Here is a 25,582-nt window from a genome sequence, read left to right on the forward strand (position 1 = left end):
GGTTAGTCTTGCTCACTGCGACAGACCACTCTTTCGCTTTTTTCAATTACGACATTCCTGCAGTGCGCAAAGATTTTGCGAGCAGAAAAATCTTTTAAAATGTTTAGATTTGGTGCAAAAACACTAAATTTATCCCTCAAACAGGGATCGATCCGTTTCCAAAGTTCATCATTACTTAAAAACTTCCAAGGAGCAAAGAATGGTGTGTATTGTATGGGCTGTTTTTTCTTTATTTTAGATGCATTTTGGTGTGCAATAGTCCATATCTTTGCTCAGTCTGACATGATTTTTTTATCATTGAATCACATTGAGTCAATTCATGTACAGAAGAACCTCTCTATTGAGGACACTCTCGGGACTGACAAGTACTGTCCTTAATAGAGAGGTGTCCTGATTAGAGAGGTCAAATTGAATGGAAAGAACCAGTTTGAGACCAAAAGTAGTATCCTTAATAGAGATGGTGTCCTTACTAGTGACTGTCACTGTGAGTGAGGTGTCCGCTAAGGAGGTTCCACTGATAGTGTGTAGGCCGCATGAATGATGTTAGTCTATGTTTATTTTGTAGTCTGTCTGTGGTGTTATGACTGCGTTTAATAGTGTGTATCAGTACATGCAGTATAGTGTATTCAGTTGTTGACCCAATTTCAGGGAAATGCCAAGTATTGACTTAGTCTGGTGTATGAAAGATATCAAATTCTGGCAATATGGCTCTTGTTGTGCTGAGTCACTGGGGAGACTGTCGTTCGTTCATGTGTTGGCCTGCCGACGCCGACGGTTGAGTCGAGAGATGGGGAGATGTCGTAGAGTGAGGACTGAGCCCGAGTGGGGTTATCTACAATACGACCTTTCAGAACTTTGGTCCAGGATATGGCGATGGTAGGCCTAGATGGTTTGTGCCTAACTGACCAATCGGCTAACAGAGCCACCAAATGATGTAAATCATCTGATTTATGCATGAATTACGGTAAGGCCATCTGCTGGCTCTGTTGTTAGCTGGTTGGTCAGTTATGCGCACACCATACCATTGTCATGACATTGCCGGGATCAAAGTTTTGAAGGTCATATTGTCGTGTAGGGCTTAGCCTACACAGCCTTCTGCTAATTTGCTGTTTTTAACCCAAGATCAGTACAGTTTTGTTTCAACAGAAGGAGGATGTCACAAAAAAGAAAAGGAAACCTGTCAGGCTGATGGCTATAAATAATATTTAAAAAGATGGGAAGTCAGCAGGGGTGTGGCCATCACCATGGTAACCACGACGAGTTTAAGAAACGAGATTGGTGACTGAGTTGTGGGGGAGGGAAAGCCTTGGTATAGCAGTAAGCCCATGTTTCTCTCCTGGGAGTGGGATTATTATGTCGGTCCTTCCTCCTAGTATAGAAAAGAACCTATCGGAACTAAGCTAGCATTCCTATTTCCAGAGTTTCATGCTGTGAGGTGCCTGAGCAACCAGTCGAATGGAAGGACTGATGGGCAGCAGCACTCCTGGAGCCAAGGTCATGAAAGCCGGCAGAAATGGAGCTTGATGCTTGGTGGTTGTGCATTACTTGGTGGCACAGCATTTTTGGCAGTAAGTAGGGAATCAATAATTTGAATTAAAAGCTCTTCGTCTCAGAATCCATTGTCAGTCTCATGTCATTGTACTTGGATGAAGCTGGATTTTTGGCAGTAAGAATCTTTTTTTAATATACAGTTGAAAATTTTGAATTAAAAGCTCTCATTCTCTGAATGTAGTTGGTCCTATATCATCTATTATTGATTATTATTTCAAACAGATGGAGTGAGTCTTGCCATCGTTGAGTCAATATTGTCATCAGGTGTCTGGAAGAATAGGAAGAGTTGCAACATTGTATTTAGTTGTTTCTAACTGTATGAATACTCTTTGAATACTTGGACATATGACTTTAACGTATTTCAAAAAATTTCAGCTGAAAAAGGATGAAGTCACAGAGGCAACACAAAGTCTCAGAGAAGGTAACTACCTATAGTTAAAGTAGTCGTATTCAGCTATTTTAAAGGCCTATGATGTTCCTGTTCAGTGTATTTCCTTGTGGCTCAGGTAAAAATGGTAAATAGAAATAAACATTGCCGTTGTGTAGTTATTATACATGCAAATTTGCTGAAACTTGGCACTTAAATTGGTCTGAGCAACAGCACTGTTGAATTTGACATTCATTCATGTCATTACCTTTTACACATTTGAAAATGTTCAGGTTCAAGTTTCAAATTTTTTAACCATGAATTGACATTATATTTCATTGAATCTGTTGCGACTTTGTTCATGGCAAGCAGACAATGTATCATCTTCAACATCAGCGTCAGATTTTAGATCCAATGAAAGAATCAAATGTACCCAAGAGATTGTCTGTTGAGCGTTTCTCTCCTAATAACTAGAGAGAAGCCTGTTCCAGAAGTACATCCCAGTTATCCATATTTGCACTGTTGTTCTTCAACAAGAGAGAAGCCTGTTCCAGAAGTACATCCCAGTTATCCATATTTACACTGTTGTTCTTCAACAAGAGAGAAGCCTGTTCCAGAAATACATCCCAGTTATCCATATTTACACTGTTGTTCTTCAACAAGAGAGAAGCCTGTTCCAGAAGTACATCCCAGTTATCCATATTTACACTGTTGTTCTTCAACAAGAGAGAAGCCTGTTCCAGAAGTACATCCCAGTTATCCATATTGACACTGTTGTTCTTCAGTTTTTTAATTTCTTCTTTTAGCCTTTACCCAGAGGGCCACCGTCCATGCATCTGCTGTCATCAAAAGTGGTGAGTTATTAATCTGTATTAAAAAGCATGTACCTTTTATTTCATTTGATGCTGGGCCATAGGATTTTATTTTTAAGGCTTTCTAATGTCCTGTGTTGTCATCAATTCCCTTGAGCATAAATTTTTAATTTAAGGCTATGCATTTTGTATCATATGCTTTTATCCCAATCTTTTGGTGCCTGGCTCACAGCTTTCTTAATGTCAGTGGCGGATTTAGGGGCGTTCCCCTCCCCTATCCCTTGGAGAGCAACAATTTTTCAAGGTGCCTCCCCGCAATTGAAGAAACCGATAAAAACTTGTTTTAGCCTTCAGATGCCCTTAGGCCTTAAGTTATAATGGATTTGATGCTTTCCACTATTGTTTCCAAGATGTAACTTCGGTGCTCTGTGGTTGGGGCTGCTTTTCAAATTTCTGAATCTGCCACTGAATTTCACCGCTGGTTTAAATGCTCCTGCTTATCATAAACAGCGCCTGCATATATTCATTATTCATAGTTTTCATCATCCTTGCTTCATTCCAGCCCACAGTATGCCCCCTTGCTGATGTATATATAGATGCTTTTGGATGTAAAGGCACACTGCAGATAGAATTAGCTTATTCAGTTTCACAATAGCCCAGGTATGCTTCGCTTCATTGTTTTGCAACTACCCACTTGTTCAGTCCATTCTTTATCATTGACATCTTTTAACCAATTGTGACCTACCAAGGCAAAATGAGTCGCATGTCGTGCAGAAGATGAACCTAAAATGACACCAGGACATAATAGAAGAAATTGGATACTCGGATGTCACAAAAGGCAGACAACAGTGAAATGAACAACCAGTCCGTCTCAACCTGTCAAGCTCGGAGCGACATGCGACTCATCTTGCCATGGCGGGTCACATTTGGTTGCAATATCACCATCAATCACTTGCTGTTGACAACCTGTGTGCTATTGGAAATACTGAAATGTTGGGCAAGACTCATCAAGATGAAACACTCTCAATGCAGTGGACTGGCCTCATCCCTCCCACTAACATGAAGAAAGATTATAAGACGAATGAACTGCCTTTGGAGTGTTTACAAGATAATGAATTATCATATTTCTGCCGTGTCTATCGTGTTCTTTCCTTGCCAAATATGTTATCAATATCATTTATTCATATAATTTGTATTACAGATATCCCCGATTCTGTCAACTATCTTTTGATCGGTGGCGGCACTGCCAGCTACTCTGCGGCAAAAACTCTGAAGAAGCAATCTCCTAAGGACAAGATACTCATCATCACGGAGGAGAGCAATCTTCCATACTCCAGGCCTCCGTTATCCAAACAGTTGTGGATGAGTGAAGATGGGGCCAACCTCAAGTTCAAGGGGCGGGATGGGAAACCTGCCAGGTAATAAGGAAAGTTAGAGTTGAAGAGCTGCATGGCAAATTGTCCTTCTTCACTTCAAGTAAAAACGGTACTGCGCTGAAAACGAGTCTAAAATGGCTGGGAAAATTTGTCAGTACACTAGAACCTCCCTTAGCGGATACCTCTCTATTAGGAACCACCTCTTTATTAAGGACACTAGTTTTAGTCCCAAATAGGTTGTTTCCATTCAATTTGACCTCTCTAATCAGGACACCTTTCTATTAAGGACAGCAGTTGTCAATCCCGTGAGACAGAGTTTCCTTATCAGAGAGGTTCTACTGTATTTTGATTCAAATGGCTGGTTCTTACTTTGTCTGATTCTGAAGCAGTTCGAACTCATTCAAAGTGCAGTGAATGCCAATTTCTAATAAGGAGTCAGTTTATCAGAGAACAGACATTGAATGTGTTCCAACTGCTTTATGTTTTCAGGTTCCAGCCAGATGGTGGCGCCTATGGTCAACCCTTAACAACTGAATACAGTAGAACCTCCCTATTGAGGACACCCTCGGACTGTAAAGTACTGTCCTTAATAGAGGGGTGTCCTGATTAGAGAGGTCAAATTGAATGGCAGCTAACAATTTGGGACCAAAACTAGTGTCCTTAATAGAGAGGGTGTCCTTATTAGAGAAGTGTCCGCTAAGGGAGGTTCTACTGTATATGTACTGTTCCAGTACCACTTTGCCACGTGTGACTGGCATGTCTGCCGTGCCATTGCAGCTAACTCCACAGGTTATTGCCAATCATTCTAATCCCCTTTCTTTCAGTATATTCTATGAGGATCCCAGCTTTTACGTCCCAGCAGCTGATATGATGAACAGCAAAGAAGTGGGTTACAAATGCAACAGAAGGGTAAGTCACTGTACTCTGAATTTAAAAAGATCCCAACTGTCGTGTTGGTATTGGGTTGAAAATTTGACTGGAGAGCACTCTGTCACCGAGGTTATATGCTTTCATGTAGCTGTACTAGCAGAAGGATCCCCAGGATTGGACCTGAACCCTATTGTATGGCAGCCAGCTGTGTTAACCAATATTAAGCTATGACGCTTCTTCTTCTTTTTGCAGGTTGTAAAGCTTGACATTCCTAACCAGAAAGCGGTTCTCGATGATGGCCACGAGATCAAGTACGATCGCTGCTTGATTGCAACTGGAGGAAAGCCGAAGAATATCCCGGTCTTCATGAACGCCGACCCGAAAGTCCAGGAGCGAGTTTCTTTGTTCAGAACTGTAAGTGTCTTGTGAATTAGGCAGCGTTAGGCCTTTGTGCTTGAGATTTTTGACTTCTGACACAACGGCAGAATGCTGGCTTTGTGAGTGAGAGACCGTAGGTTCAAACTTGGCATTGTTACAAATTGGCGGTGTCGGCAAGCATAGTTTGCGAGGCGATTTTCTCTGCTCATTGAAAGGATGTTCCTACGTCCAGCGGGAGTGAGTGAGAGGACATGGAACTTCTAGGGACAGGTCTCAAGAATATGAGGGGGAAGGGTGTTGAGATTTAGGCACTGTTATACCCTTGTGCTTTATAACGTCCTAATCCTGGCATAAAGGTAAAATGCTGGCCTTGTAAGCGCAAAGTCGTAGGTTCGAATTTGGCACGGTTACAATAGGTACATTGGAGTATAGAAGAGGCTCAGTAAATGTCGATTTCTCTTCTTCTTCAGTTCAGCTCCTAGTCTGCACTTAGTAATGATTATTTTTGTTCCTTTTCAGGCCCCAGACTTTCAGGAGCTTGATGCCCTCACGAAAAAAGTCAAGTCTGTTGCAATCATTGGTGGAGGTTTCCTTGGCAGTGAGTTGGCTTGTGCCATCGCAGCAAGAGAGGGTAAGAATTTCTTCATCTGGGTTCGTTATCTTGTTTGCAAACATTTTGCGACTTAACGTGACTGGATGTGGATGGATTACTTGTATGTTATTGGTGACTCAGGGATGGGGTAGATTGAACCAGTCAAATGTAGGACCATCAGACTCACGAGCAACCAGTTGAGATGGTGTCAAATTATCGCACTGATGACGACTAAGGGTTGACTATAGTTGCCACCATTTTGGCTAGAACTTGAAATCCTAAATCAACAAGAAGTCCTTTAAAATGAAGTGACTGCCGGTGTCAGTCTGTTCTTCTGCGTCTCCTGGGTGGCATATGATCATGTTTGACCTTGGCATTGACACTGTCTGTTCCGAATACAATTCATTTTTAAATTTCAGGCAAATCTGGCATGAAAGTTACTCAGATGTTCCCAGGGACTGGTTGCTTTGGGCGAATCCTTCCAGAATACTTGAGCGATTGGACAACAGACAAAGTACGCGCCGAGGGTGTTGACGTCAAGCCGGGCACGAACGTGACGTCTGCTTCGTACGCCAACGGTCAGGTGGCGCTGAAGCTGGATAGTGGACAGACGGTACGAATTGACCTTGAACTGTGCGTGGATACAATCTTAAAGATGTCATTCACTTTTCGAAACTTGTAATTGAATTAGAAATTTTCAAACAGTGTAAATACACACTGAATATAAATTTCAACCGTGTCGTTGTGTAGACCAACACAAATACTATAGATACCAAGTTTCGGCAAATTGGCATGCGTAGTAACTGCACTGCTGTGTAACTGCATTTTTAGTTTCCTGAGCCACCAGTAATTACAAATGGTGTTCCTCTTTAAAGCTGTTCCAGGAAAGTAAGAAATAAGATTGAGAAAACATGGTGGGTGAAAAAAATGTAAACATAAAAAAGAAAAAAATGTAAAAGGTCAGTTTTGACTCCGCACACCAGCACCTTAGAGGAGACATTGTTTACCCACATTGGCTGATTCTTCTCTCTTCTTTCACGATTGCAGCTCCTAGTGGACCATGTCGTCGTCTGTGCCGGTTTAAACTTGAATACAGACCTTGCCAAGACATCAGGCTTGGAGGTTGATGAGGTCCGGGGAGGGTACAAAGCAAATGCAGAACTGGAGGCCAGGACAAATGTTTTCGTTGTAAGTCCAAACCACGAGAATTGTTTTGAATTTTTTCTTCTTACGAGGGGGATCACCGTGACCTGCCTGGCCAGGAACTGTTTGGTTTGTAAAGTCAAATTTCATAGTGCAGTGGTCTTCAGGTCTTCACTGTGTGACCTTAACTGTACCTCATTTAGCAGTGAAGATTTCAATTTCATTGATTTAGTTCGCCATTTAGGTAAACTGATCAGATTTGCGATTCAATTTTCATATTTTGGTTTCCAGGCTGGCGATGTTGCCTCATATTACGACATCGAACTTGGCAGACGTCGCGTTGAACATCATGATCACGCTACGCTCAGTGGCCGCATAGCTGCTGAGAACATGATGGGTGCAGCTAAACCTTTTACAGAGCAGTCCATGTTTTGGTGAGTTTAGCTCAATTTTTGTTCAATTTCTTCTCAGTTCATACTCGATTCATACATAAGAGTGGCCATCTGATCCTCACATTTTCCAAATAGAATATGAGATGAGTTTGCTGTGTGGGTCAGTATTTACAGTGGAACCTCCCTTCACCTCCACCTCTATTAAGCACAACCTCTCTATTAAGGACACTAGTTTTGGTCCCAAATTGGTAGTTTCAATTTGACCTCTCTAATTAGGACACCTCTCTATTAAGGACAGCACTTGTCAGTCCCGAGGGTGTCCTTAATAGAGAGGTTTTACTGTAGTTGAGTAGGCAAGCAAGAAATAAGTAGGAGATTAGATTGAAAATGGAAATTCCATTCGTAACTCAATGACATTCTGTCTTTATTCTAGGTCTGGTTTGGGCCGATCTGTTGGCTTCCAAGCTGTCGGCAAGATTGATTCCAAACTTGCTACACTTGCTGTCTACACTCCTGCTACTAGCAATCAACCTGTAGTTGTCAAGGAGACTGAAAAAGTTGTGGAAGTAAGTGTTCAGAGGTTTGGCTGCTCCAAAAATGAAGTCCTCTTTCGTTTTTGGGCAGTGAAAACAAAGTTTGAATCGGTTAACCGTCGTTAGGAAACGAATCATATGAATAGAATCTGTTAGGAATGTTTTTGCCAACTTAAAGGCCATAAAAATAAAGATGTTTACAGTATAGTGTCCTCTGCGTAGGATCTCCAGTTGCGCGTGTTTATTAATGAGAAATATTACTCATACTCGGGTGCAGATCCAAGGGGGGGGCACACCAGACACACCCCCCCATTTCATGAAAAAAAATTGAAATTGACCATGAAATTTTGGAACAGACGACGAATTTTGATAAGAAATACAGTACACTGGCACCTTATTCCAGCCAACACTCACCTTTGGCTGATTTTGTCGGCATCAAGAAATTGACGTTACCGGTGAAATGATCGTGCTTTCAGAGATTCCCATTTGGAGGAGGCAGACGCCGAAGGAAGGGGTTCGGCTGGTTCAACAAGAAGGTCATCCAGAATCCAGATGACTTCAAGAAGGGTGTCATTTTCTTCTTGGAGGATGATAAAGTGGTTGGCGTCATCGTGTGGAATATATTCAATAAGTTGGGGGAAGCAAGAAAGGTGAACATAATTATTTTTTGCTTCTATGATTCGGGACAGTTTTGCCTGTCTTTATTTGGCATCATCTAAAATTGCAGGTGTAGGCCCATTCAAGGGTGTACTCCAAAGCCTTAGATCACGATCTGCGATGTTCCTTGAGGTTCCTCGGTTCAAGTGCCAGACTCTTGGTGATCGTTCCTTTGCAGTAGCTGCTCAAAAAAAACTGTGGGACCAGCTGCCGCAAAAGCTCCGTAACATTGATTCCCTCCAGACTTTCAAGTCCCTCCTAAAGGCCCACCTTTTTGCAGTTGCCTTTGGGGAAAATGCGCTCCAGAATACCCACTCGCTGAGTAATTGGAGCGCTCTACAAATGCCGACATTGATTGATTGATTGGTTGATACTTTCAAGACCTGTGTTAAAAATATTTGAACAGGAGGAATAACAAACTGCATGTACCTTCTATTCTTTTAACAGGTTATGCAACAGACCAAGCCAAAGGATATCACTGCCATAGCCAAGCAATTTGGACTCACTTAGAAGTCAAGTGCTGAATCAAGACGTCCGTATAGATCAACGGCTTGGTTTGATAGTATTATATGTGTAACCAGCTGTACCGCCGAGTCCTCTGTCTCCTTGTCATGGACTAGAAAAGTTGACGACACTTCCAATAAAACAAAGCGTCTATGTAGATAATTGGCGTAGTTTGATAGTATTATATGTGTTACCAGCTGTACCACCGAGTCCACTGTCTCATTATCATGGACTAGAAAAGTTGACAACACTTCCAATGTGGTAGGCTTTTATTTAGGACAAATAAAAGCAGTGTTATTGTTTGACCATGTCTTTTTAAGAAGGGACATCAATGCAACTCTTGGTCGGTGCGTTTTCCAGTTTCAAATTCTTCATTGTGTTACTCACCTATTGCTTAGTTTCATATTTACCAGCTGTACCACCGGGTCCACTGTCTCATTATCATGGACTAGAAAAGTTGACAGCATTTCCAATGTGGTAGGCTTTTATTTAGGACAAATAGAAGCAATGTCATTGGTTGACCGTGTCATTTTAAGAAGGGACATCAATGCAACTCTTGGTCGGTGCGTTTTCCAGTTTCAAATTCTTCATTGTGTTACTCACCTATTGCTTAGTTTCATATTTACCAGCTGTACCACCGGGTCCACTGTCTCATTATCATGGACTAGAAAAGTTGACAGCATTTCCAATGTGGTAGGCTTTTATTTAGGACAAATAGAAGCAATGTCATTGGTTGACTGTGTCTTTTTAAGAAGGGATGTCAATGCAACTCTTGGTCGGTGCGCTTTTCAGAATTCTTCACAGTATGCTGTGCATCTACATGTATGTGCTAAAATATTGTGTCTGCTACATGCGAGTTGCTCACCTATTGCTTAGTTTCATAGTTACCAGCTCTACCACCGGGTCCACTGTCTCATTACGTATCATGGAATAGAAAAGTTGACAACACTTCCAATGCGGTAGGCTCTTATTTAGGACAAATAGAAGCAGTGTTATTGGTTGACTGTGTCTTTTTAAGAAGGGACGTCAATGCAACTCGTGGTCGGTATGCTTTCCAGTTTAAAATTCTTCACAGTATGCTGTGCATCTACATGTATGTGCTAAAATTTTGTGTCTGCTACATATAATATACTCACATATCTCGTGTTTATCTACTATAAGAAATGCTACCTGTTTGTTCTTACATGCAGTTATGGAAAGACGAGTTTCCTCAGCCGGGCTTGAAGTGGCGCCATTTTTTCATTTAAAGTGTCACTAAGGACATGAAGGAGCCTCATAGCCTAGTGGTTAACACTGCTAGCTACCACGCAATAGGGCCCGGGTTCGATCCCGGGGAGAACCCAGGATTGTATTTCTGGATGAACCGGCGTGGCTTTCAAGGAACTAAAATTCCTGGCTCTTCACAACACGTACATTAACGTATGAAATACTCGAGGGTCTGTCGGATGAGACTAAAAGCCGTGGTCCCTTGTACCTGAGTGTCTGAGCCAGGGCAAGTAAAAGATCCCACATAGGTGGACAGTAGCCAATAGTGGACTCCATACTTCCGGCAAAAATCCAATAGGGTTACGACGCCGGTAATGATATGATGATATCGATAGCATTTAAAATTTGTTAGCAATACAGATTAGCTGTGAGACACCAGCAAGATGAATCAAAACTGACCAAATTTCGGTGCAGAAATAGTACATCATGAAATACATCTGACAAATGAATAGGCTGCAACACGTTGGCTTCTGGGTTTTCACTCGAGCAGGCTCTAGCAGCCCTACTTTACCCTAGAGGCCAATTCGGTTGAGAATGCCAATTGCCGCAGTAGGCCTACTGTTTAAGTGATTATGTATGTAAAATAGTTTTGAATACACAAGATAAATGTCCATAATTGCATTAATATCCTCTGTTGTCAATCTTTGTCTGGAGAATAGATATCTGCCCTTGAATGAAGATCAACCTCCCCTCAAGTTTTGGATGTGCAAATTGACAGCAACTTTTGTACAGAGATTGAGAGAAACCAGAAAGAGAAAGTGAAAAAACTGCAACTGGCACTCCAATCTCCATTGGAAAAGAAGCAAAAATATAGCCCTCACTCTCAAGAACAGCATCCAGAAAAGGCAAAGTAGGGCCACACACTAACTGCTGACTATCACAACATGTATCGAAGATGATCTGTGGTCTCGACATTTGGGGCGTAAAAAGACGGCGAACGAAGCCAAACCAACAAAACAACGAAATCGGGTAAAAATTAGCAGACGATTTATCACATAATAAAAAAGCACCATCTATTGGGAGAGCGCGAAATTACATTAATTGAAAGAAAGATGGCAGCACCTTACGGTGACTTGTGGACTTAAAGGGTAACTTAACCCAATCTTTGACAACATGCCCAGGCCATCTGAAGGACGCTGTCACAACCTGGTTATTTCATGACCAAGTAAAGAACCTGCCTCAGTTTTGAGGCTCTTCACCAGACCACATTTTAAGCATGACAAGACTTCTACTTTCATTCTCAAGCTCGGCAAACGGTCTTATCATCAAATTGCCAGGTTGGGACGAAAAAACGTGCTCCCGAGGACAAAGTCACAACCAGCCACACTCTGGTGGCGCCATCTATAAATAAATATGACCTTACAAACTAAAAAATGATATTTGTTTTCTTGGTGATAATTCTTCATTTCGTCCGTTTTGATGATCTCCAGTAAATATATCACGCTTTTGGGAGTTTCCTTGGTATTTTAGGAAGTAAGTAAAAGTATTTATAGTAGGCTAACAAAGACAGAATTGTTGAATCGAGGAGAATTTTACCAAGAAAACCCAATCCCTGTTTCTCAATCTCATATCAATACCAGGCTAATTCAATTGCATGCAATGCTTGCTAATGCATTTGCAGGGCCTATTGTATCTACAATACATGTTGCATGATGATCGTGATGTACATGTAGGCCTAATAGCACGAATAAATAAAGACTAGTCCTTATGAATTCTTGCTAATAGTAGCTGCCTGCATGCAGCGGGACTGAAGCATTTAGGTGGTTCATATGCATCCCAGACCCAGGGCCAGGTAGTCTTGGGACGGGTTGGGTAGCGCGGGAAACGGCCTTGTCCTGCCACCGCCCATTCCGGACGCAAGATTGGATATGAATTGTAGCTACATTGACCAAAGCAATCAACCACCACCAGTCTGGGTGGGAGAATGCATAATACCATAGATGATAGAACTTAGAAAGAAGTACTGATCCCAACATTGGCAAAATTCCGATTGTGTCCATCTAAGCTGTCACTGTGGAAAACATGGCAGAGGCCCAAGCCGCCCTTCCCCCACATATGATAAGCTGTGACAAAGAAGAGTTGGATGATTGCAGGCGAGTAAATTACACTTACAGCATGTTTGGTTTCAATTCAGGTTTTTTGAAGTCAAAGATAGAAATCCTTGACAAGTCCTGTTCATTTTGTCCTACCTTGCTGGAGCACAGACCTGGCATGAAGCTGACATTACGATGAGTTCTAAGTCTAAAGGAAAACCAAAGGCTGAGGGTGAGTATAGATGTAAACAAACTACAGTGGAACCTCCCTTAGCGGACACTTCTCTAATAAGGACAACCGCTCTATTAAGGACACTAATTTTTGTCCCACATTGGTAGTTTTCATTAAATTTGAGCTCTCAAATAAGGACACCTCTCTATTAAGGACAGCACTCGTCAGTCCCTAGGGTGTCCTTAATAGAGAGGTTCTACTGTACAGTGGAACCTCCCTTAGTGGACACTTACCTCTACCGCTCTATCAAGGACATCCTCTCTGTCTCTAAGGCACTAGGTTTGGTGCCAGTTAGGTCCATTCAATTTAACCTCTCTAATCAGGACACCTCTCTATAAGGACAGTGCTTGTTAGTCCTGACGGTGTCCTTTAAAATAGAGAGGTTCTCTTGTACAGTGTATACCACTAGTTGCATAAAATCAAAAATGACTTTATAATATACATTATGATGATTTTCTGTCTTTCTTTGGCATGTCATATCATGGGCATCTGTTCGTTATCAGCATTGCATGCATTGATGCTGTCTCCAACTTCTTCATTGGGCGGATGTTTACCACAATTTCAATTGGCAGCAGACTTGATATTGCGTCCGCTGCTGAAAACTAATTGCAGTGGAGGTTTTTACGCTTTTTAAAATTGGCATTTCACAGTGCGTTCGTGATTGAACATATTAAAATGCTCGCAAATATTTAACGGATTATTTATCATTGAAGTCCATAATATAGATAAAATCTGACTTGCAAATGTCTTACTTCAGATGGAGGAAGACACCCTTGACTTTCTTATTCAGTTTCTTGATGGTACTTGAAATATTCATGACACCCTAGAGTGTAGAATTCATCATAGACTAGGCATGCCAGGACCCCACTTGAAATTTTTTTTTTTTTAGATCCTCTGGCTTATCAGTATACTTTGTTTTAACCCTGTGCTGCTAATTGCAATGCAATACCACACACGTATGGTATTTACCTTGTGCCAAGATTGTATTGGGTTAAATCTGAAAGCATATTGTGTACACTCGTTGCACATGGCTTTGAGTTATTACTGTCTAACACTTATCCATACTTCACTACACTTATCCATACTTTGCTTCAGAACATCAATAATTTCTTGTAGTCAAACTGGTGGTGAACTCAACATTTAGTGTGAGTCAAAAGTACATGCTTTCCAGTTCCCATATCAACATTTAGGTTGATGGGTGAAATAAATGCAAGGACATTGTTGTTCCTAAATTTTGGTAAAAAGTATACCTAGGACCAATCAAAATTTTATTATATGTGTCAAGAAGAACCCTTTGCCAATATCATAATACAGTTTCACAACATTCCAATACCGATCGCCTGAGAAATAATGATTTCCGTACACCATATCCATCAAATCGTCACTCCCACATTGATATGGCCCTGTCAAAATACAAGTTCTAAACTGACCAGTGAGACCACATTTTCTTAAATATATTATCAAATTAAGCATGTTTTTGTGAGGGCCTGACTCTGTAGATTGAGAAACAACCACAGATTGAGAATTAATTCCACTGTGATCCATCCCAGCCATGTATTTACCACAACTTGACATTTTAATAAGCGCTATGTGACTGTGCCACACCTCTGGTCATGGATGAATACATGTCTCTGCCCATCAACATCATAAATAATTTACCATTCAATCAATTCAAAAAGAACACGTGTTTGTTCTAATCTATGTGTGGTAATGATAATGCGGGATCAATAATAATTGTCATCATTACATGCATTAAACTGGTAGTGGTAAGAGGAAATGCCAGGATAGTTCATTCTAGCAAGCGCTTGCATTACATTACATGCTAGTTATCAATATGCCAAGCTATGTACACGTGTAACGTTCGATCAGTCCAAGATTGGCGTAAAAATACATTACTCGGAGGATTAATGTGTGGCACGGAATGTTTTTTCACGAGCAATTCCAGTACATCTTGAATTACGAGGGTCCTTGAAAAACCCATGCATATTTATCACAAATTTATGTTGTTCAATCTGTGGATGTTCCGAGTTGTGTGTGGTGCTTCAGTTCAAGCACAGTGAAACTCCCCTTAGCGGACACTTCTCTACTAAAGACACCCTCTCTAGTAAGGACACTGGATAAGGTCCAAATTTTAACTCTGTGATCTGGGCACCTCTCTATAAGGACAGCATCTGTCGGTCCCGAGGGTGTCCTTAATAGGGAGGTTCCACTGTAATGTTTCCATGCCTCCGCAGGTGTTTTAGTGTTTCAGTGTTTCAGTATTGGCTTTGCTTCCCTCATGTTCAAAGTCGGGAGTGTTCCTTGTGGGATCGTCATTCCAATCCAAGCTGTTGCCCTTTATTTATGACAGTTTCGCCGGCACGTTGACTGCCCTACATTTATAGCTTTCCCAGCCTACTTGCAAATGAAAGTATATGATCGAGACGGATTTTGCAACACATAACAAAAAGCTACATTGGGAAGTATTGATTCGATATTTTGGATTTCATATGGCATGTATGGTGTTCTGAGTGCTCGAGACATAGTGTCAAGTTCTCTGCTCTGTGTATCAGATGACAAGTCTTGAGCAACTCTGTCGATTGATGGATGTGGTCGTGATGCAAACAGAAGATGTGAACAAATGTTTATTCAACGCTTTGTTTGCTGTAGTGTATAGCTGATAGCGATACTGGTGCAGTAGTACTCACAAGTCACATTGCCTTTCATTCAGTCATTCATGAGCTTGTGATGTGGGCTCTTCAATGAATCATGCAGTGGTTGTGCTGCTCACCAGCTGTTCATGTATAAAAGTGCACCGCGAAATTCTTCAGTGGATCCACAACTAAATGAATGCATCAACAAAGAGTGAAATGCCGAAAAAAGTTAAGAAGGCAAGGTCGAAGGATTCTTCTAAAGGGAATGAAGGTAAGACTTTGAGCAGTTCTGAGATGGGTAAATATGAGACGACATAATGTGCACAGCTAAGATCCCGGAAGGGGAAATAATGTAAGGGGGAGTTCTTCGACCTGAAAGAACATCCCTCCCTCCTGTTGACATTCATGTAGTCTTAACTAATATTCTGAGTTTGATTGGCACTTTGCAGTTCCGAGTTGAGTACAAAGTCTATGTGGTATATGAACATCAGGTTTTGAGTTGAGTAGACAGTCAGTGTCTGACTGTCTACACGGAATGCCTGGGCACACCGATAGAAGTCGAGGACATGGTCTACATGGTCAGAAAAGGTCTGAGATGAGAGTCCAAGTTGTCAAAGATCCAAGACATCTTGGTTGAATGTATGCAAAGCCTGTGTTCTAATTTACACGAGCTTGCGGTTTTGAGTTGAGGACAGAGTCTGTGATGATGCAGTTGGGTTGAGTACAGAGGTTGCATAGAGCATAGGGATGTGCATGCAGTTTGACGATTTGAGCAGAGAATCTGAGTTGTCTGAGAGCATAGAGTTGTTTGAGTACAATACAGAGTCTGAGTTCTTTAACTTTGAGTATAAGTTTAAGGGCATGCTGTTCTGAGGTGAGTGGAAAGTCTTTCTGGCCTATCGATATGCAGTCCCAAGTTGAATCGAATGTCATCTTGGTCTATTAAAGTGATACTATGATGTGATTTACAACTTTGCGGAAATACGTCCGTTTTTAACTGTTGATTACAAATGTAAAGCTCAAATTTTCCATTTTGATTAGATTTATTATAAAATCGCTGAATGTAAACCACCGCGACCGCGAAAATGTTCATGTTGTGACGTCATCAACGAAAACGGCATCGAAGCGCGCCGTCCGGGCGGGATTATACCATCAATTTCTAGAAAATGTGCATTTCGATTCGAAAACCTTACCGATATATGAGAAAGTGACGTAGTCATTTGTCAAAAACAGCTAAAACATTATGTGGTGAAATTTGACACGAGTTACCCTTTAAGTTTACATTTCAGTTGAAGCGCAGTGTCATTTATGTTATGTTGTGCATAAGTACTTTCATTGCCTGCGGTACGCTTTATCCAATTTATTATCGTAAACATATCTGGTATTTTCATTTCAGAGTTGGCCCTGTATATTTTGCAGCAATGCCATTGTTATCCTGCCTGACAGCAGGCAGTGATTGTTATCTGATATTTCAAGATGATTCCCATGCCGGCTGCCTCGTTTTGTTGCTGTGGTGATTTCACCTGGGTGGCGAATTTTGAGCAAATACTCATCAGTCTGATGACATGGAGTTAACCCCCCCCACCTGGTACAGAACACTGTCATTGACACAGCATTTATTGAGTCTTTTATATAGCGCAATTCCGTGACACTTTAGTTCTCGCTCAAAGCGCTTTGGGATATCATATTATTACCCCGGTCTCCACAGAAATCAATCAGGGGTTTCAAGGAGCAACCACAAGGCGCTCACTTGAACTCGACCAGTAGGGGAACTAAGCATCGACTCGGCCGGGATTCGAACCCACGACCTCCTGATCATGAGGCCGACTCTCTTCCACTGTGCTACCGCTGCCCCATTGTTCCACCGTTATGTCTGGGGAATCATCTATACGATAAAATTCATAATCTGTAAATTTACACTTTCAGAAAAAGTTCCTTTGTCGCGTAATCAATAGATTTCGTTGACTGATCGTGTCTCTCGTCTGTCTTTCCAGGATCTTCCGCAAACATGGCCGCCAACGGAACCGACGACGCCAACGACCTTCTGACGTGTTGCATCTGTTTATACGCATACGACGACGTCAACCGTCTGCCAAAACTCCTCCCCTGCCATCATTCGTTCTGTCTTGACTGCCTCATACAGCTCGCGCGGAACCAGGTCAAGTTCGATTGTCCGAATTGTCGTCGAACTGTCGAATTGGAAGAAGCTGGCGACGTGTCCATTCTCCAAACGAACTTCTACGTCACGCACATGAAGGAGTTAATGACCCTGAAGCGTAAAAAGAAGCCGCGTGGTTGCAAGCGCCATAGTCAACCTTTGACGTTCTTTTGCATAAAGTGTGAGATCCCGGTGTGCCAGGAGTGCACGTACGCCGAGCACTCCGCCGCTAACGGCCACAGTATTCAAGATTTGAAGAATGCTGTGGACGAGCAACGGCGTACCGTCGAGATGGAGATTTCGGAAGCGCAGGGTACAATCATGACGAATATGTCACAATCGAAATACTTGGACGCTGAAATTAGTAATCTGTTTGCGAGTAAGGAGACCACCCTGGCCCATATTGATAAGACGTTCGACACGTTTATTCAGTATATCAATCGCCGTCGTAATAAACTGAAAGAACAAGTGAACGAAATTCATAGAGGGCGCCGCGATACCATGAATCGCCATTTAGAGGATTTGAAGCAGCAAACGTCGAGACTTAGCAACGCAGTTGAGCAGTGCGAGACTGCCGTATCCATTGGTTCAATATCTGACATGGTATCAACGAAAACTATGATGCGTAACAAACGATCGGAGACGCAGAAAAATACTCGTAAAGTTCGCGTGGGGCCAAATAATATCAAATTCGACCAAAAACAGGGTGAGGATAGATTCTTTAGCTGCCTGCAGGAACTCGGTAAAGTGCTCTGTGATAGTATGCTGCCCTCTATTGTGGAGATTCGTCCCCATCCGTCGGTCGCTAGTATCTTCGCGAGAATATCTATGACTCTTTATAGTTACAACGGCGACAAGATCGAACAGAATGCAAACGACGAATGTCCGGTCACCGTGGAAGTGAAAGATCCAGAGGACTACCATATCCGCAACATGGTGCAGTACCGCGGCAATGGTGCCTATGACATCACGTATCGTCCACAAATCTCGGGTGATCATTACCTCAAGGTCTTATTCAAAGGTCACCCGATCAAAGGTGGCGATTACGTTGTACCTGTTCACAGCAACAACCCGGTGTTAAAGTTTGGCAAAAAGGGTGAGAAAGCGTGCGGGGAGTTTATGTACCCTCGTGCCGTCTGTGTGGACAAAAAGAACTGTGTGTATGTGGTTGATACGGGCAACTGCTGCATCCAGAAATTCAGCCACGTGGGCGAGTTCATATTCCAGTTTCAGATCATTAAAGAAAATGACGCGTATTCAGGGTGTGGTATCGCGATAAATCATGAAACGAATGTCCTCCTATGCACTGAGGTTTGTGTTGACTCCGCTGACCTCTCGTCTGCACATTCCGTGCTGTTCTACTCAATGGAGGGTCAGTTGATTCACCGTATCTCCGACCCGGTCAACATGAAACGTGGATTGTGTGTCGCCGTCAATAGCATCGGCCATATCATCGTTGCCGACTTTGAGAACAACTTCCTGCTCATCTACGACAAACATGGCCGTCTGATTAAGAAAATCGGCCAATCGGGTAGCGCTGCGGGTCAATTCAATCACCCGACGTTCGTCTGTGTGGGTCAGGACGACAGAATCATCGTCTCGGATGCAGACAATAACCGGATCCAAGTCTTTGATAAAGATGGTAGCTATTTGTATCATTTTGGTAGCAAGGGGTCTGGGAAGGGAAAGTTTTCGCAGCCATTTGGCGTCGGCGCTGACGTTCACGGAAACGTTTTGGTTGTCGACAGTGGGAACAAGCGCATCCAAGTTTTCAAACAGGATGGGACGTACGTATCGAGTATCGAGAGTTTGGATGATATGCTGTTTGCACCGCGGGGAATCGCGATAACGTCCGATGGACACGCATGGGTGGCTGACAGGGACAATCACTGCATCAAGAAGTTCAGATACATGTAAACTTTCACTTCTGATGTGATGCGTCTGCTTGCATATTTTGTTTTAGAGTGACAGTAGAGTAGTGTACATGCATGTATAGTAAAGTTGTAAAAAACTATAGTACTTGTCTCATGAAACAGATCGAACAAAATTGTTGGAGAATGGGACCATTCCACTCAGACTTAAGATTATTTTGTCTTGTGGGGGTGAATCTTAAACGACTTTGCTCACTTGGCCACTGTCGTAATGAGTACGAATCTTGGCATGATCTATATATAAATGTCCTTGACCTTGCTCTTGACTTACCGAGTGACTCCGTTCTCTGCAAGCATCAACATGATTTATATGATCTATAGGGCAAAGATTTGAAAACTCGCTGGTTTTGAACTTTCGTTTGGAGATGGGAGTGAACCAAACGTGAATAAAATGGCATATGCAGGTACTCAATATTCCTCAAGATTGCAGCTCTTGTGGAGTTTGGGGTCATACATGTGACGTCATCGAATTTAGTCGTGACGTCTTCATGTATTGCATTATGACATGACAATATCATGATCTCATGCTCCGCTGAACATTCCAGTAATTCAATCTATTCACATGGGCGTCTCTGTAAGGGACATCATGTCTTTTGACCCGGACATGTGCTGCACTCTGACAGAGAAATACAGCCTATTAATTCACACCACAGGTGGGTGGGTTCAATTTATAGTGTGATCAGTCTGCATCTGCTATCAAAAATGTCAAAAGTTCAAGGAAAAATCAATGCAATATTTGGTTCTCGGCTGTTTTGTATTTAAGGGTCTCTAGCAGGTGGTGGTCATTGGTTACCTCACGTCCCCAGGTATGCTACCAAATAGCTGTATACATGCTTCCCGAAATTGGTGGCTTGCATTGGAACTAACTTTTTCCCCCTTGTACGTCATTAAAGGCATTCAAGTGTGTTGGTCAACCATGACTATCTCCTTTGTCCCTCCACCATAAGGCCTAGTTTCCCCTTGTGACATCACTATTTCGAACTGATTTCTCAGCGCCCCATTTCTGGAAAGGTGTATAGTACCCCGGCCCAGGTATATGGCACGGCTTAACCTGCCGGCCATGAGGGAATTCCTTTATGGCCCAGTGGTTGGCGCGTTGGCCCCAGAGTGGAAGTTAAGCAACGGTCAACCTTTGGATCGGTGACCGGCGCGTACCATACAATAGCTATAATTCTTGAATGGACGCAATGTTTTACAACGCATGCACAAGAACAATGAAAACACAATGTATGAAGGCGGAAGGATCTTTTACGCCATTCCTATAGTTTATGTAACATTCATTCATCTGTGACCTTTTATGCCCCTGTCTCTGGAAGAAAGGATTAAAAATCCACCCAGAAAGAAATTCGGATTGTTAAACTGTGCAGGGTCAGAGGTGTTAAGCGCTCGATGGAGTTCTGTATCGGGAAAAACTGGTGTGAGGTAACAGACAGTCACCACCTGTGTCACTACAGGGTGGCCCAGAAATATTTTCCCGCGCACACTAGAATTCTATTGTGTATCCATTGTGTGAGGGAAAATAATTCTGGGCCATCCTGTAGTTTAAAAAAGCACCAAAGTCCTGCCTTTTTGGTGGCTGCAAAAAGGTACTAGTACATGTATTTGTCTAATGGGAACTGTTGTACAGATGATGCACATGATATAAACTGCAGACCAGTAATTTTGTGAGCTTATTATTTTTATGATCAGGGGTGATGACTTTTAAGATAGAAGTAAGAGGTGCTAAAACCTTTCTCCTATGCATTTTCTGTGTATTATCTTGGCTTTGAAAATATTGGGGTGACATGTCGATAAAGTTTTATCTTTTAGACTTTTAGGGCTCGTAGTGTTAGGAGACTTGGTGCTATTTTTGCTTCTAGTTCTAGTCAATATACATGTAGTTATTCTTTTTAAAAAGCTAATTAATTTTTGGAATGGTTTTGGTTTGGTGTCTACATACAGTAGCACCTCTCCATTAAGGACACCCTCGAGACTGACAAGTGCTGTCCTTAAAAGAGGGGTGTCCTGATTAGAGAGGTCAAATTGAATGGAGACAACCAATTTGGGACCAAACCGAGTGTCCGTAATAGAGAGGTTGTCCTTAATAGAGAGGTGTCCGCTAAGGTTGGTTCCACTGTATTATGTTTTAAAGTTTTCTGTATGTCGGGGCAGACGTGGCTGGTTCTCCTGGAGATATTCCTCTCGTTTCAAAACCAGGAAGACATTTTACAGCCGCCTGTGTACACACACTTGGGGGCCGACCAGCTGTAGGAAGTACAAGTACGAACTAAAAGAAATCAATATTTGATAAACCTTCTGGTGGGATGGTGAAAAATGATGGTAAAAAATCAATAGCATGGTTGTGTGTTATCAGTGATGTCATGACCTCACTTCCAAGAAATGATATCCGCATGTGACTTTTGAGTGTTTGCCCAGCTCTGACAAATTTCTTGTAGTTTGTTTGCAAACACTTCAAGGGCTCAAAGAATATCTCTGTGTTTATATTGTACAAATTAAAGTTAACCCTCGCAGCCCTGCTATGGAAGTACTGGTATATCTATTGTACAGTGGAACCTCCCTTAGCAGACACCTCTCTATTAAGGACAACCTCTCTATTAAGGACACAAGTTTTGGTCCCAAGGTGGTCTGCGCCATTTCCTCTCATATGTCCTCTCACTGTGCCATGCTCTCAGCCATTAAAATATGCTCCCAAACAACATTAAGAGTTTAAAAATGTGAAGTTGGGTGTTTTTTTTCTCCAGTTATGCGAGTGGAAGGGATGAGTGTTACATGCTGTCATGCATGCACCGTTTAACTCAATAAAGATAATGGATTGAAGCTTATTCCTAGCCACCTGCTACCAATAAATCCACAGTCCCTCAAGAGGAGAGAGGCCAGACTGATGTATTCACTAGACCGCCTTCCCATTAATGAATTACATTATAAGAATAAAAGTATACATGAATAATAAAATCATATTTTCTTGATCAGCATATAATTTTGTTGAGACTAGGTTTTGACACTTCTGTGTGTTTATCTTCAAAAAGGCTCTGTAACCTTGAAGAAAACTGAATAAATGCACTCGTACATTGTTTGTAGACTTCAGCTCTGTCTTAAAAAAGATTTATTGCTTCTTGCCTCAATTCTGTTTTGCTCTGGTCTCTACACTGCCTGAGTGTCACCCTGGTGCGTTTCCCAACTTGGCAAGAGTTAGTCTGGCAGTCCAGCTTACCGAGCCTGCTTGCTCTTGCCTCACCTGGGAGAGGATAACGTTTTTCTCTACCATTCGAAAAAAGGTTTTTTGAGTGTAAACATCGTAACTTAAATGAAATATGTTGTGTTTTTAAATCTGTCAGTGTTAAGGAGGCTCTTCGAGCGCATGAAATATGCCTCTAGAGAAATGGCACCACAACTTTGTTTGTTTAGAGGACTGGTTAGATATGTGTGATTCTTTACAAATTGGGAAGATGGTACTCCATGAGGGTAAATGCATGTGTACTTGGCATAATATCTGTACCGTACTTGTAATCACTCGTCCCTAGACAATCTGTATTGACTTTCTCAGAATATTATATGCCATATTGATCAATATGTTGATTGAATGTATGGCCATCCAACAGTTGAGAGCTTAATTTGCCAATATAGATTTTATTCTGAAATAGCAGCTAATTTTGTAATAGCTTGGCAATTTGTGCCATGTTCGAATACATATGGCAAAGGCGTAGTTGGAATTTTCAGGGGGTGGGAAATACAACAGATAATCATGGTCGTGGTTTGGTTTGAAATTGAGAGATTTTCTCACTCTCGGTCTCAGTGAAAATTTTCAAATAGTTTTTTTCAGTATGAGTATAAAGTCTGCAGTGGTGTATCTGAGGAAAAGCAGGGTGCCCTAGAGTAAGTGGTTTCTAGGGTCAATCTACCAAAGTTACGATGGTTGATTTGAAAAAACATCAGGCTAAACTTTAGAATCCCCGATCGGAAATGACGTAGTTTGATCGCATTCAACTATAAATCCATTGAACAGTGGTGCTTCGTTAGTCAACCGATGACCTTTTTTTGGGGTGTGATCGGGGATTGTAAACTCGTTCCAAACATCAAATGGGAGATGGGCCACCCACCCCTGTTTCCTGGATCATACCAATGCTCTGTGATGTGTTTGGAAAATTGACAGTGGATAAGCTTACAAAACTGTATTGCCAGAATGGGACCATTCTGATTTTTTAATTAAAGCACTGTTAGTTAGACAAAATATGTATAAAGTGGTCCGGTTTCAGCTTTGTATATTTGTCTACACAGTGATTGCTTTTCGACTGTGAAGCCACCTGGTGTTAAATGTTGGAACTGAAATGTTGCAGTTCCTGTCTCTATCGATAGTTTTGGTTTGTTGACTGTCCAGGGTGGTTACTGTTTTGGCTTATCATATTAGTTTGATTTTAGAAGAGTTGAATACTTTCTATAACGAGTGCCATATTAAGGGTGTATTCGATTTGATAGTTCATAATCCATGTGGGTGAAATAAATGAATTAGAAAACTCTTGTCAATAATCACATGAATTTATTGCGGATGCTCAATATAAACTTTGTGTACTTCACACTTGGTAGATCCGTTGTCCACTGTTAGTGATTATTCATGAGTCTTAATTTTTCCTGCTTGTCAGACAAGGATCAAGGATTAATCATGGGCACCACCATTTCGGCTGGAACTTGCAATCCTAAAGCCATCAGAACTCCTTCAAAACAAGTGTATGCCAATTCAAAGGGTGGCAATATCTTCTTTGCTTTCCAGAGAATAGCTTCCCAGATTTTAAAATGGAATTCACGTCATTTTGAAGAAGTATTGATTTCAAATTCTAGCCAAAATGGAGGTACCTATGGTCATCCTTCAAAAGGCTCAATCAAGAAATGCTGATGAAAATAGGGCATTTGAATAGCCCTGTGAAAATTTCTTGGCGAGATGATCCTTCTAAGCTACTGTTGGTTCACTTGTAACATATATCTTGCAAACTAGGCCTAGTTGTTACTGTAAGAAACATGTCAACGCGATAATAAGAGCTAACATGCTTTCTAACAACAGACCCTAAGTGCTACATCTAGGTAGGATTAGATGCTAGTTTTTGCTAAGTAATGCAGTCATCTCTGAACTAATGATATTTACTACAAGAATGAAGGTATCTCTCCTTTTCTTTAGCTATTCTAAATAATGAGTGTGTGTTGGGGGCTATGCCATTGGTCATTTTTGAGAAGTCGTCATATAATCTGTAGTTTATCTTATAAATGGAATGTGCTATTGCTAGTCATGTAATGCTTTGTAAATTATACCAGCAATTTGGCTTGATGTAATAGACAATATCACTGCTTGTACGATGTATTCATGTACATGCACATTTCCAAGGTTCTATATATGTATCCGAGCAGATGAAACATTCCAATAAAATTATTGAGAAGATAAAAATGTCTTTTTGTACTCTTTCTCAACACCCTTCCCTCTGGAGACTAACCAGAAGGTGATATTTGCAACATTGATTTGTTGATGCCACCGTGCTGAACTCCGGGGGGGAACTCAAGTGTCAAATTTCCAAATTTTCAAACGTGTTGCGTCTTCTAGTCTATGGCATAGAGCAATTTTGAGGTGTATCTTCTTCTGCAATCGTCTTCTACCTTAACTATAACCAGTCCATCCTCTTGCAAACAGGGTCTACAACACAACTTTTCCTTACGCATGTTTCCGTGGGAATAAGTATGTATCGAGTGAAATGGCCTGATATTGTCAGGATGTAACCAGTCCTGTGGCAGAGACCTGTTTGCCAACCATAGGTCTGATGCCACAAGGAAATAAGGTGGTCTGTTGAGGCATTCTTAGCTGAGAGTGCGCACCCAGTGGATGTCAGTGTGGCCAGTGCTCCATCTTCAATCAGGTTTTATTTTGGAGTTTCCATCTCCTAGTCTGGTTACCATTACCTATAAGGTGGTCTGTATCTAGGCATTATTGGCTGAGCGTGTGCACCCAGTGGACGTCAGTGTGGCCAGTGCTCAACCTTCAATCAGGTTTTATTTGGGAGTTTCCGTTTCCTAGTCTGGTTACCATTGTCTGACTGAGGAGCCCGAAAAACCTGATTTGATTTCGGAGTTTACTCTCCAAGACTGGGTGCCTACAAGGGTAAAGGTGGTGAGTCTC

General features: G+C 41.8%; 2 protein-coding genes across 2 annotated transcripts; both read left to right on the plus strand.

The window, feature by feature from the left end:
- Positions 1-71: 71 nt before the first annotated feature.
- LOC135493248 (apoptosis-inducing factor 1, mitochondrial-like) lies at positions 72-11,044 on the plus strand. The gene is made up of 14 exons (XM_064780384.1): positions 72-202; positions 1,420-1,568; positions 1,927-1,972; positions 2,725-2,772; positions 3,932-4,148; positions 4,931-5,015; positions 5,229-5,390; positions 5,874-5,985; positions 6,366-6,559; positions 6,994-7,134; positions 7,381-7,523; positions 7,915-8,047; positions 8,491-8,664; positions 9,119-11,044. Exons 1-14 carry the CDS (start codon positions 100-102, stop codon positions 9,179-9,181), a joined length of 1,770 nt encoding a protein of 589 aa, XP_064636454.1. The 5' UTR covers positions 72-99; the 3' UTR covers positions 9,182-11,044.
- Positions 11,045-11,810: 766 nt separating this feature from the next.
- Positions 11,811-24,844, plus strand: LOC135493419 (tripartite motif-containing protein 3-like). Its single transcript, XM_064780758.1, has 3 exons — positions 11,811-11,914; positions 12,576-12,706; positions 17,334-24,844. Exons 2-3 carry the CDS (start codon positions 12,670-12,672, stop codon positions 19,412-19,414), a joined length of 2,118 nt encoding a protein of 705 aa, XP_064636828.1. The 5' UTR covers positions 11,811-11,914; positions 12,576-12,669; the 3' UTR covers positions 19,415-24,844.
- The last annotated feature ends 738 nt before the right edge of the window (positions 24,845-25,582 follow it).

The sequence above is a fragment of the Lineus longissimus genome, chromosome 9, assembly GCF_910592395.1.
Source record: "Lineus longissimus chromosome 9, tnLinLong1.2, whole genome shotgun sequence".
Lineage (NCBI taxonomy): Eukaryota > Metazoa > Nemertea > Pilidiophora > Heteronemertea > Lineidae > Lineus > Lineus longissimus.